The sequence below is a fragment of the Malania oleifera genome, chromosome 4, assembly GCF_029873635.1.
Source record: "Malania oleifera isolate guangnan ecotype guangnan chromosome 4, ASM2987363v1, whole genome shotgun sequence".
Classification (NCBI taxonomy): Eukaryota; Viridiplantae; Streptophyta; class Magnoliopsida; order Santalales; family Ximeniaceae; genus Malania; species Malania oleifera.
In genome coordinates this window covers 99,512,978-99,526,769 of record NC_080420.1, presented here as the reverse complement: position 1 = coordinate 99,526,769, position 13,792 = coordinate 99,512,978, and the positions used below count along the sequence as shown (strand labels likewise).

The window sequence follows — 13,792 nt, the reverse complement described above, 5'->3', positions numbered from 1 at the left end:
ATTTATGGTCATATGGAAGAAAATCCCAACAGTGAGGACCACTAGCATAAGCAATGAGGAGCTTAGGTTGCACGGTGTCAACATGTGGGAAGTTTTAAAGATGGCAACTCGCGGTCACGTTTCTTCGAACACAGAGGGAAAGTTCGACGCAGTCAAAATTTATTGGTCCACTCAAGGTTTTCAATTTCCCCAGTCATATTTAATTATTTTCGAGGTTCATTTATGAGTTTAGTTGAAGTCATCAACTGGCTTGAAAGGTGAAAGAGCATTTAAGTTTAGTTGAAGTTTACGACTGTGTTTTTATTCGAGAAATGTCCAAGTAGCTGTATTCAACAATAGACATTTCACTAAGAAATTAAGGCCCAAAAGCTGTCCTCTATTATTCTACATATATATTATAGCCTAGATAATGAAATGAATGAGTGCGCTATTTTTTCTTTGAGGTCTTTGTGTGGATGGATTTCGAGGTTTGGATTTGGATTTGTGTGGATTTGGACAAAACTTAGTATAAAATTGTATTGAGTTTCTTCTAAATCCATGCGAATCCAAATCTATGCCCCAAAATTCATGCTTCCAACCACTACCTAAAAGGGAATGTAAGATTGCTTCAACCAAATTATTAATTCTGCGTAGTGCAATGGTATTTTGGTATGGTTTGTTGAAAGAGACGAGGAATTATGGATTTGTATAATTTTAAATTGTCTTCCAAAAGGCAAACTCATGGGCTATACATAGGCAAACTAGTCTCTTTGAATGGACACAACCCTTGGCTTGGTTTAGACTAAACTTCCTTTGTTGCTTATCAATTCCCTTTGAACTTTGTTGATTTGTATTTAGATTCTTGGAATCTTGGATGATGAGACATTGTGATGCTTTAATTTGGATTTTTCTCTTCGTTTTGTTACGTTTATTTAAGAGTTTAAACTTTAAAGCATGAGAATGATGTCCATTTTGTGATGTTACAGCTCATGCTTATCTTTTAACATGCATTTTTTTGAGTTTGTTAGCTAAAATTGGCCTATATGATACTTAAGAAGGATGTTTTTATTTTCTTTCTCCATTATTCTAAATTTTTTATACTATATATAAATTTATTTATTTATTAATTATTTTAAAAAATACAGTCCCAAAAGGCTTACGAGTTACGCCTCAACACCTTGAGGCTTAGGCCTCACCTTACGGAGGGTAAAACGCCTCGCCTTACGCCTTCGCCTTTTAAAACATTGTTAAAATGAATAAAAAAATTCAATTTGATTTGAAAATTCCCAACACAAGTTGGAGGTTCAAGACCACAGTATTTCACTTGTGGTTCACCTACCAATATGCCATATCAATGGCCAAGGAAGAAATGAAGGCAAAACCAGCTTAGTTGAAGGTGAAGGTTAGTGCAAGGATGATTTTGAATTGTACAAATCTTGAAGAGAGTATGTGGAGGAAGTGGAGTTGGCTCCAATCATAGTTTTAAATCGCTGTAGCAGGTAGCGTAACGTAACAGTAACGGGAAGCGGGAGTAGCATATGTTACATAACGGGAAGCGGGTGTAACGGCCATGAATTTTTTTGAAGCATGCACAACCTTGTGCATATTAGCATACTTGCATGTTTTAGGTTTTTAGCCCTTCTTAGAAAGAGTTTTAGTGTATTTTGGATCCTTTAGTTTGTGTAACTAAGTTATTTGGTAAGGACAACAAGTTTACATTTGTTTTAAACCACCATTGATAGAAAAATTGCGTGTGTGTGTGCATATTGATACTTCTCATTGTTCTTATTTGTGATAAATTCTTATGTGTGCTAAATTAATTAATAAAACAAAATACGTTATACACTCCATTAATCTATTAGATACATAAGACATATGAATAATACAAATATAAAATAGTTAGAAAAGAAAGAAAGTTGAAGTTGAAAACTATAGAACATAAATATCACATTACTAATATTATCAAAATAAAATATTTTCCTAACAAGTTAGTATTTTCAAATTGTTAATTAATGCATCTATTGTGAGTATTCAAAGAAATAGTAAATTTTGTATCATTGTCATTCTCAGTATAATCTTTTCCCCCTCTTTCCACTAGGTATATTGAGAATGATATACGAAAGAGAGGGAAAAAGTGAGAAGAAAAAGTTAAAAATAAAATAATTTTTTGGTGTAACAATCCTGTAGTGGTTACGTAGCCGGCCAAAGCGGCCTTTACGTAACGGTTGCGGTCCGTAATGGCCACTATGGCCGTGATTTTTCTTCCCATCAATTTTGTGGTGTGTAACAGTATCGGTAACCCAAAAAACTGTTACATAACGGTGTTATGTAATGGTCGCGGCCTTTATTTAAAACCATGGCTCCAATGATTTGTGAAATGCCCATCTTGCATTGAACAATGGTTTTCTATACGACAAAGAAGATGAGAAGAATGAATCTATTTTTTCACATGCAAGTCACGTGCTGTGGCACTGTGTACCATCGTGGCAGCACTAAGAAACTTGAATCAGATGAGGTGGTAAAGAGGTTAAAAACTTCCAATAGAGTAGGCATCCTAAGCCATCAAGGTGGCATGGTTTAAGAAGGAATCTGATATTCCTGTGACAAAGAGGTGCTTGACTAGCTTTAGCATGGGCGATAAATATTCAGATTCTGTTCGGTTTGTTGTTGCTTGCATATTCTTAGGGAGACTGTGATTATGGGATATTGATGCAGATAACACACTTGGGCCCACAATATTCTTAGGATGAAAGGCTGGAGGAACTAAAGTGATGGTGCAAATTAGCATTAATGGTAAGGCTGATATTGATCACATTCGTCAATTGGATGAGAAATAAAGGAAGACCATCAAAGAAAATACTACAACATACTAGAAAAGGTCTGACAAGCATATACAGAGGAAGTAACTTAATGCTGGAGACCAGATCATGGTGTTTACTTGTAGGAGTAGATTTTCACTGGGCACTTATCTTAAGCTACATGCCCTTGTATAGTGTTGAAATGGGTAAGACTTGATGCCTTTTTTTGGAGCTACTTAAGGCTGATAATAAGAGTCCTATATACAGTGTTGCTTATTGTATGCTTATCCATGTCATGATGGAGATTCTATGAATCCTACTCTTCCTTTTGCATAAAGAGATGATGATGGATATATCCTGGGGCTGAAAAGTCTCCTTGGGGCTGTTGAGGTTGTGGTGAGAGTTCTTGTTTAATGGATAAGCAAACCTAGGACAGAAAGTTCTTGGATTACATTTGCAGAGTTATAGCAGCTGGGATCCTCAGCTTTATCAGGTACTCCATGCATTCCAGTATGTCAAATGAGTTCTGCTCTGCCTGTGAGGAGTTGATACAGCCACTTATGACCTTGCCAAGTGTACCAGCAGAAGAACAAATGAGGCCTGCTTAATTAACTGATTTATTTCAGTGAATTACTGTTGTGAGGATTCTTTTATTTATTTTATTTGACAGGAGTATTTTAGGACATTTCGGTTTGATATATGAAAAGGGCAGATTTTAGTGGGCGAGGTAGGTTTTTTATGACATATGTTTCTTTGACAGCCATTCTGGCTTTTCCTACTGGTTTTGCTTCTTTCCTGGTAGCAGCACTGACTAAAGATTGATTTTTCTCCAACAAGGGGAATGACTCCAACCAAAAAAAAATAAAAAATCAGAATTTCTTTTGATCTAATTATTTGTTTTTTAGAAATTTTGATTTCTGCAAGTTTGATTGTCTATAAGATTTTTATTCCAATGTCTAATTTGGAAAAGTAGCCATGCCCATTGTTAGTACTTGAATCATGTAATTTGAAATAAGTAAAAGTTCTAAAACAATAAAGCAATCAATAGGTGCATAATGCACGACTCACTTAAGGCAAGGTCTCATTTCTTTCGAACAGAAAGTGTATATACCCTTAACAGTAATAATGGGATCACTTTCTCTTTGGGAAGTGGGTAACAAATTAAAAATAAGTAAAAGGGCATCTGTTGTTCCTCATTATCAGTAATAATTTTGACCAGAGTTAGTTCCTTGAAATAGAAAATGTATAAAGAATTTGGTTGTTATTTATTTTCTATCCTTTTTACTTTCAAAATAAAACGTGGATTATTCCATCAATCATTATCTTACATTAAAAGCTCCTTGTTGAAATCTCTCTTTTTTTTAATAGAAAATAGACTTAGAGAAGAAAGAATTACAATCTGAGGGAGGAAAAGAAGTCTTCGTAAGTATTTAAAAAAATGGGAAGAGGAAAAAAATAAAGTAAAAACCTAGCATGGCTAAATAAAAACCCTTTTTCAGTCTTTTTCCGTTGTAATTTATAGATCACTTTAGTTAGCAAGCTCAAGTTGACCTTTTTCCATCTTGTTCTTACACAATCGACCCTAACTGCTTGTCCTCTAGGAGCAAAAAACCACAAGCCCGTCTTATCCTTCAGTTATTGAGCGTCAATATCCTTACTAACCTCCTTAGGAGAGACATGAGTGGGCAAAATAGCATCCACCACTTCATCATCGTCAAAAATAGGAACCCCTTCCAAACCTTCTAAGAGTCATTGGCATGTGATGTCACCCACAAGATTTGAGGAAGCCAAAGCATGCTAATGCAGCTCACTACATCCATCCAATGATAAATGACCTTCACATGTAAACTTGCAATTAAAAAAGAAAAATCCTTGTCATTTTGACCACCTCATTTCATATTTGCCGTTGATAGAACTATCCTCTCCCCACAAAAGTAAAACTATTGCCATTATTCCTTTGAAGTTTTTGTACTGATTCTAGATTAAGTCATTCTTCCTCAACACATCTCATTGCCTTTCAAGAAGTATAGGCCTTGTTTGACCTGGTCAAAGAGGCTTGCTTCTATTGTTATTTTTCACTTTAGGTGCCTATAACACCTGTTTTTCATTAGAAGTGCCACCAGCCATTGCAGCTGCCCCCTTAACATTTTCTTTGCTTTATGCTTTGTTTCCTACAAATGTGACATTGGATCCCTTCTGTTGAAACCTTTGAGTTTGATTGCCGTTGTCCTTGGAAAAAAGTAATTCTTTACTGGTGAGCTTACCTTGGGAGAGGATGCCATTGCCTTGATAGAGGACGATCTGGAAGCATAAGTTGTCATTCGCCCCAATTGCATTTAAAATCTTGTTAGTAAAAAATAGTTGAAATGTTTCCCAATGTGCCATAAGGCCCTGATTTTGAAAGTGTCCTACTTCGTTTAAAACACTGCTCTAGGCTTAAGTGAGTTTGTTGGGCCTTAAGCATATTTTTGAGCATTTGAGTTATCCAAGTGGGTTTTACGAAAAGCTTGGGCTTGAAGGGCCTCACTCAACAGCAAGCCAAATCAAAAGAAAAGAAAGAATACATAGCCCATCCAAAAAGATTTTGCTTCTAGCCTAGAACCACACGACTCACCTTCTCCCGTCTCTGCAACACCAACCAAGAATCTTGAGCCACTAACCCTCTTCTCCTGACAAATACTTCTTTCATTGAGCCAACATTAAACAATTATTGAAGAATCGGTCACTATTTTTGATGATGATGCTCTATCAAACTCCTTTCATTACTTTCATTCATTCCTTTCATATTAGACAGGCTTTCACCCTGCTATGTAAGCACCCTCAGTTTTTTTGGGATCCTTAAGCAAGTGCAACGCTTCAACAAATCCTTGTTGTGGGGAAAACCTTCAAACCCTAGGAGCGAAGATAGAATGCCCTTTCCCTTTAGAGCTTCATTCTAGGGAAGAAATTTTCTTTTCCTTTCCAGTTGGTGATCGACCCAATAACAGAACTTCCTAAAACACTTTTGACGAGAGAGTCACTCCAAACAGACAAACACAAATGAAAACACTCTGAGAACAAACAAGAACCATCATTGAAACTCTAATCCACTTATTCCCTAGTGGATTTTTTTTTTTTTTTAAAACTTCAGAAGAGAGATGGATAAATAGATATATATAGAGATAGAAAGAGCAAGATTGAGTTAGTCTTTGAATATGAAATACTTGTACAAATAAAAAGGGCGTCCTTGGGTCACAAGGCTCCTTGCTTTGCTAGGGTAGGGGGAGGGTCGATATGATGTACATAGCCTTACCCCTGCTTTTATTTAGAGAGGTTGTTTCCTTGGACTCAAACTCGTGACGAACCGGTCACAAAAGAGCAACCTTACCGTTGACCTAGGCCTGCCCTCAGTTGTACAAATAAAAATATGGTAAAAACAAAATACAAGGTCATTTGTCTACTTGGCTAGCCAAGCATGTGCTAGTTTGTAGATATTTGGACTTTGCTTACCAATAAATAGAAATTGTAGAGATAAAGTTAGAGGTTTGATATTCTAACGCTATCATTATATATGTCTATGGTTACAATTGTCTACATTTCCAACAAGGTGGTGTATCATCTTAATAACATAGAGATTAGAGCATGGTGTTGGTGTGGATCTACTTGAAGAAGTATACATAAAATAATTTACCCCAAGGGGAGGAATTGTATGAACAAATGGAAATTGGCACCTTCATGATCAATTGACAAGCCTTGAATCTGGGGTTGGCCACACAAATAATTTGTTGCCATTTAACATTTACGAGGACCATATCCATTGTTTAGATCCATGCTTTAAAAGGCTCAATTAAGGCTCGCCTTGAGCCTCGTCGCAAGACAAGGCATTCCTAACACCTCGAGGCTCAATCTAAAATACATCATCCCAAAAAGGCTAACACATACACACTGAGGCTTATGCATTTGTACAAAAGCCATGCCTTTTGTGCCCTTCTAGTTGAGGTTAATGCATTTTGGGTGTGATTCTCAAGTTAGATTTGGCTCGAAAATTTGAACTCCATGTTTAGATAAAATGTAATGTCATTGTATGAGTTGATTTCTAAAACTCTTGAACCTTAACCTTTTCAAAATAATTTAGTGTTGAATCGTAGGTCTTGAAAATAGTGAACTTTGTAATGTTATAGCTATCTTTTGTCATGATTTACATAATGAATTCAAGATAGCAATTCTTGAATGGCCAAGTAGTTTTGCAAATTATATTTGATTTTGTTTTACATCAGATTTGTAATTTTTTATATTTTTTATTTTTCAGTAAATATGTATTTTATTTACATATTTTTATCCAAAAATAAAATTCTCAAAAAGCTTACGTCTCAATGCCTTAAGGTTTACATGTCACCTCTTAAGGGTTAAAACACCTACCCTTATGTCTTTGCCTTTTAAAACATTGGTTGGGATATATGCTCTGATTTTTTTCCCCCAACTCCCTCGAGCACCTGTTTTCCCTTTTGTAATGTGATGAATCAAGCAAATCTGGACAATGGCCTTGGGGGATCTGTATGGATGATAACATTTTGTGGAAGGAAGTGATGCTATGGAAATATGGGATTACTAATGATGATTGATGTCAGTGAGGTTGGAGTACCTGCCGTGTAGGTATTTTAAAACTATTGCAGAAGGGGTGGGTGAACAAGGCATAAATTTCTGGAAGGATCTATTGTGGAAATAAAGTATCTTCCTAGCAGTTGGAGGACGATGTGGCTTGACCAATTGGGACATATGCATTCAAATCTAACACTTATCGTGCGATGCCATGGCTGGGACTTTTAAAAATCTGTACTTCACAAAGACCAGTAGGGGGAACGAAAGGGAAACTCCTAGTAGTCTACAACTTATCATTCTTATTTTCCTAATCATCAAAAGTAAAAAAATTAGTGTATATTTTTGCTCCCCCAAGAGCAGCTCTCATTTTGTGGGTAACATTTTCTGGCTTATGCAGGAATTTGTGAGCTGGTATTTGAGGACCTGGAATTCGGAATTCCAAATGGCCATTGTATATGCAAGTTGAGTTAGAGGATTGTCTCTTCTGTCACACTTTCAGTGGCTAGATAGTTATGGTAACTGGTGTTTTCTACATTTGGGGAATGTTTGTTTGGCCAAGGTAAATGAGAGAGCACGTGGTTGGTTGGTAGAGTAATTGAACAGTGGAAGCGATCAAGAACTTGTTTGGAATTAGATTCTCTGTGCCTTATTTAGCGCATTAGGGGACTAATAAAAAAAATGAGGATAAGAAAATGTCTTATCTGGATGCTTGGGAAAGTGGTATAAAATCTCTGTTTCTACACGGAGCTCATTTTGTAATTTTAGTGTTTAGCTGAGTTTTCTCTTTTCTGATTATTTTTACAGATCCCCTTAACTCTCTCCCTTTTCTCCCTAATTAATCCCTCCCTTCTATTTAGGCTTCTGCTTTTTTGACAATATTTTATTTTCCATAAAAGGAAAATAGAATGTATTCATCATGTGGGTCTCCACCTTGCGAGGACCTTTCGGTACCAAGGCTTTTACATATCTTACAAAAAAGTTTCAATTTCTAATTTAAGAACCTGCAATTATTGTTGTTTTTCTTATGTGAACCTTTTTTTTTTTTTCCCTTTCAGGCAACCTTGCACAAGGAGATACTTCACATGGCAGGACAACTGGGGCTTGATCCCCCCACAATGGCTCTCTGCAATGGAGGCCCCACTGCTGAGTTGAGGCAAGCACTGGAAAACAGTGAAGCAGTGGCAAAATGCTTTAACTGCTCAATATCTACCTCTGCTATTCTGTTTCTGATTTACTGTTCAACACATGTTCCATTATCAGAAAGAACCAAAATTCAGGAGCAGCAGGACGTGTTACTTGAGCAAATGAGGTTACTCCACTCAGACAGGGGAAGCATGTCTAAAATGCTCATTCCCATATGTTTATATGTCCTTGTGCCTGATCTTCCAAAAAGGTAACCATCCATCATGCTTTTGTTTGGCTTCATTATCCTATTTGGGCCATTGGGTGAACCCATCCATAAGGACACTGAGTAGTTATCCTAATGTTCTGCACGATTTATGCATTAATATGTTGTGTAAGTTTTCAGTATTATATTCCTCTGCCTGTCCAATTGAGAACCATGTCCTTGCCTTTTTATTAACATTCTACAATTTCAAGAGTTTTGGATAAGTCACGATCATGATTGATGAATTTTTGCATTTATTGTAGGCAAAGGTGTAATTTAGGATTTATTTTTGGACTTTAACTTTCAGTTATTTAGGGATTTGTTATCATTTCTCATCCTTGGATTTTGTGTTTTGGGGAGGGGGGGGGGGGGTTAGAATCCTATATAAAGGCTTCATTGTGTAATTTTAAAACAGATTGTGTTATTGAAAATTGAAAACCCCTAACTGGGAATTTTGTTTTCATTAACTTTTAGTTTTCTTTTCTTTTAATTTTTAATTTTTCCTTTAACTTCCCCTTATTTTCCCTTGGATTCTTTTGTGTTAATTGGTCTCGCAACAATGGTTATCAGATCTCCACTTTAATTACAAGATTCATTTTCACATTATCAACCACCACAACAATCTTTTCATCCCAATTGCTTCAACCTCAATCTCTCATGATGTAAGGCAGGAAGATGGCTATTGGATGGATCAATCGGATCCTATCTAGAGGCCAATTCAAAACAACATGGTCAAGAAGGGCTTCTTTGGTCCTAAACCCAAATTGTTAGGGCCATCAAGGCTTGCTTCTAAGGCAGCCCCATGCAAGTTGAGATGTATGTATGGTCTTAAATTTCCACGAAATTGTCGAAATTTCCATCGAAATTTCTACTTTTCATCACCTTCGATATCAAAATAGCTGTCAATTTCCATCTTATAAAATTTCCATTCAAAATTTCAACAAATCATTCAAAATTATCAAAATCTCAAATTTCAGCGAAACTTGTCGAAATTTCAACTATCAAATGAAATTTACCTAGAATCCAAATGCAGGATTAAATGCAAACTGAAATTATCTCATTATTTATTTATTTATTATTGAATTTAAATATTATTACAAGGGCTTTTGCAGTTAAATGAAAAATTAAATTTCGATATCAGCAACAACATTTTATTTACTGATTTAATTCTAAATTATCTTTCTTTGTATAATAATGTGTGGGCCCACATCAATTCCTTTGAGTTTAACTGATTTACGAATATCATTTATTTTAAATGAATATGTTTAATATGAATTTTATATTACAGCTACTACACCTCACACAACATACCTGTCATTCATGTATTTGATATATGGTTGGGGAATGATGTTCTATGGACATCTTTTCCTCGTCTCTTTCGATTGCGCTCAAGTAGGATAGTATTTATTTCTTTTGTTGTGGTTGATTTGGTTATCTCCTCTGATTTCTCGTAAATTTCATTTCAGAATATCTCTAAATCATATAGAGTTTATGGAACTTTCCTCCTTATTGTTGTTATTGAACAATTGTCATCTTTCTTCAGCTAGGGATACTCAGTCTTGGACTTTGGATCATTTGGGACTGTATTCTTGTAAATATATGTGTGTGTGTGTGTGTGTGTATATATATATATATATATATATATATATTTGGAGTGTTTTTTATCTTTTCCAACTTTTGTTTCCTTTATATTTATCTAATTGGAAGGCCAAAGCTCCCCTCAAAATTAAGGCTTTCAATTTGGTTGACTGTGCTTAATAGAATCAATATTAATAATCTGTTGCAGAACAAGAGACCTTTGAAAAAGGTCTTATCTCCTTATGTTTGTGTGCTTTCTTGTTTGAATTTTGAAACGGCATGTCACATGTCATTTGTTATTACACTATGATTTTGATTGGAGTATCTAGAATAAATTATTTGGTTAGTTGGAAGAAATGTGGGTTTGAGCGTTGGAGAAATGTTGGCTATTTCTTTTGAGGATTTTGGAAGAAAGAAGGATATGGCTGCTCTTTGGAAATGCCATATATTTGTAGTGTTGTGGAGATTATGGTTGGAGTGTAAAGCATGGACTTTTTTAGGGAAAAAATTTGAATCGGAAGCTGGTTTGGGAGAAGATTCAATACTTGGCCTCTATACGGTGCGTTGGCTTTGGATGTTTTAAGGGAGTCAGCTTTTTAGAAGTTCAGCGAGGATGGAGAAATCTCTTGCTTTGATATTTCTTAGTATTTATTTGTTTTTAAAATATTTTTCTGGTTTTTATCCATAATTTTAACGGGAGATATCTTATTCTCCACTTTGTAAATTCTTTTCTTATTAATGAAATCTCTTCTTTTGCTATTAAAAAAAAGCACGCTTGATGCATTTTTTCATCTTTCCATAGAGTGCTAGATAATGTCCTATTAACAGCATGTGAGCCAGCCTATATGGCATAAAATCAATCTAGTAGATGTTATTTTTATTCTTTCCTTTCCATTGACAAAAAATTTCTCATGTACATGAGGAAATACCTTCCATTTGAATTCAATAAGAATACCTAAAAATAAAATACCAAAAGAATAAATGGTCAAAACTCCTTGTGTCTCAATGCCACCCATACCAATTACTTAAGGCTAAAGGTAGATCACTGTGTTTTATACTCCTCTTTTCCACTCTCTTACACCTTGAAAGGATCTTAGCATGGGTGTTACTCTTGGGTTGCCTGGGACTGCTATGGTCATGATTTCATTTGTGTTGTGGTCAAGGATATTTCTAAATTGGTCCAATTCATTCCTTGTAGCAAAATCAGTGATGCACTCATATGGGTGACAAGCTACATTGAGTGTTAGTCCAATGTTCAATATTGAGGACTTAAACACCTTACCAAGCTAAAGTCGAGCTTCTCTTTCTGCCTACAGATATGTCTCCTAGTGCAATTGCTTCTTCATGAGTGACAATTCCATGTCCTCTTCCACCATCATCCACGAATCATGTTGATACCCCAGAGGATGAGATCATAGTCTTTTCACATGGTGTCACGATTTCTTGTGAGCTGGAAGGATTGACCTATCTTCAACTCATGATTTTTTTGAAGATGAGTTGAAACCCTACCATCAGTGCTATTTCCCTTGCTAAATGTGCATCACGATGATCCGGAGCTCTTGTACATCAATCATTCCTTCATAGAGGTTTGTTTTCCCCAGGTGTGGGGTCCTGTGGGGATGAGGATCATGATTGTGACTAACAGTATTTATGCATTTATTGTAGGTGAAGGCATAATGTTGGATTTTATTTTTTGGACTTTGTTTTGTAAATTCTTTAGTTATGTATTTGATAGTATTTCTCATATTGTTCTCTTAATTTTGGTGGAAAAGCTCATATGCAGGGTTTATTGTATACCTTTGAGATTGCTTGTGATATTTATATTTAAGAACCCCAAATGCAAATTTTGCTTTTATTCAGTTTCTCCTTTTGTTTTCCTTCTAATTTATTATATATCCATTAATTTTCCCTCTACACCTTCCCCCCAACCCCAGGGCCCCCATTTTTTTTTTTCGTGCCAATGGTCCTGCATTAGACCTTTTCTATGCCTTGATTATTGGTCGCTCAATATATATATATTTTTTTATGTTAGTCTTAGATCTAAGATTTCAGTATATTGTTTTGTAAGCCTTTTCTATGCCTTGATTATGGGTAAATTCGCATGAGTGTCATTACATCAAAAGGCTATCAGAACATATTTAAAATCAACAAAAATGGCTGTTTTTCTATCACAGAGCATTTGTAGAAGCAAAACCAATCCTTTATGTGGAGCAAGATATGGAAATATCATCTGAAACTATTGAAGACCTTCCTTTCAAGGCACAAAGCTATTGGGGTTTTCAGCAAGCACACTGGCATGAATCTTGCTTTCAAAAGTGTGTCGTTCATAGGAAAATATGTGCAGTTTGCCTGTATATTTCAAATGAACTTGCATTGAAGATCTGTTCTGAGCTTGTTGCTGCCGACCAGAAGAGTGGTTATTGCCAAAATGTTGTTACACAGGTTCAAATGGACAGGATAGCAAGGTTTTGCATTTATCTTCTTGACAAAATCCTTACAGAAAATGAATTCTCTTGGGAAGATGCAATGGTTAGTGAACTTTCTTAACATATTCTGACTTTTGTTTGTGTTGGCAGTACTGTTTAATCATTCTAGTATTTTTGCTTCTCTCATTCATATCTTTCCTTTTGTAGAATTTGAGGATCTACTTCCCAACAACCCTTTCCATGCCACTAGAAGCATTGTCTTCCATTTTTGCTGATGCATTTCGAGAATTTGCTGACATGAGTAAGAAAGTTAAATTTGGTGAGGATCCATTCTTCAACCTGGTTCCCGTCTTGGGGGCTGGGAGGTCTTCTGCAGCCATGGATGATATAGTCACCTGTGAACTGTTGGCACAGAAAGTCTAGAGGATGGCCATTGCCTCGCCTGCATTGTGGCATTTATTTGTTGCACTAGGTCACCACAGAGAAAAGCAATTAAAAAAACCACGAAGGTTCTGAAAAATCCCACAATAGGGTCATAGCATTTGATTTTATTTATGTCTGTATTTTGTTTCTTTTTTTCAATTCCTTCTAACCACCTTAATTTTTGCCCAATGCTCATTTTTATGAATGCACAGCCAATCTTTTTATTGCGAAATTGAATAAGAAAATTTGGGAATGTTATATGCAAGTTTGGAATATGAATGTGGATGGTATAATAATCCAACCAATGGCAAGGTTTCTTAATGAGAATGCTTTTGAAGTCATGGCTTTTCGCTATTCCTTCTCTTTGTCGTTTTTGTTAATAGAAGATATCTAAAAACGCAACAACACTCCTCGCTTTCTGAAAATTGTAGCTGCCCAAACAATCTTGCAAGTGATTGCTAAAGGAATGTTTTCCAAGGAGTGTAATGAAGCAAGCAATCTCATCGTGTGAAGATGTGGGAGTTTAGGAAGATAGAAAGCAGCAGTGACTCGACCATGTGGTAGCCTAGCCTAGTTGCAGTACAATCAAGAAAAGAAGCGATTCATGGCCCCTAAATGGTTAC

At 35.8% G+C, this 13,792-nt stretch overlaps 1 protein-coding gene across 4 annotated transcripts in view; it reads left to right on the top strand.

Moving 5' to 3' along the window:
* The window catches only part of LOC131153546 (diphthine--ammonia ligase), a 46,569-nt gene extending 33,135 nt beyond the window's left edge, over positions 1-13,434 (top strand). For all 4 annotated transcript variants that reach the window (XM_058105917.1, XM_058105920.1, XM_058105918.1 and 1 more), the window contains 3 exons: positions 8,411-8,748; positions 12,495-12,849; positions 12,954-13,434. In XM_058105917.1, coding sequence (XP_057961900.1) covers positions 8,411-8,748; positions 12,495-12,849; positions 12,954-13,169 — 909 coding nt within the window. In that variant the 3' untranslated portion in view covers positions 13,170-13,434. The remainder of the gene's footprint in view (positions 1-8,410; positions 8,749-12,494; positions 12,850-12,953) is intronic.
* The last annotated feature ends 358 nt before the right edge of the window (positions 13,435-13,792 follow it).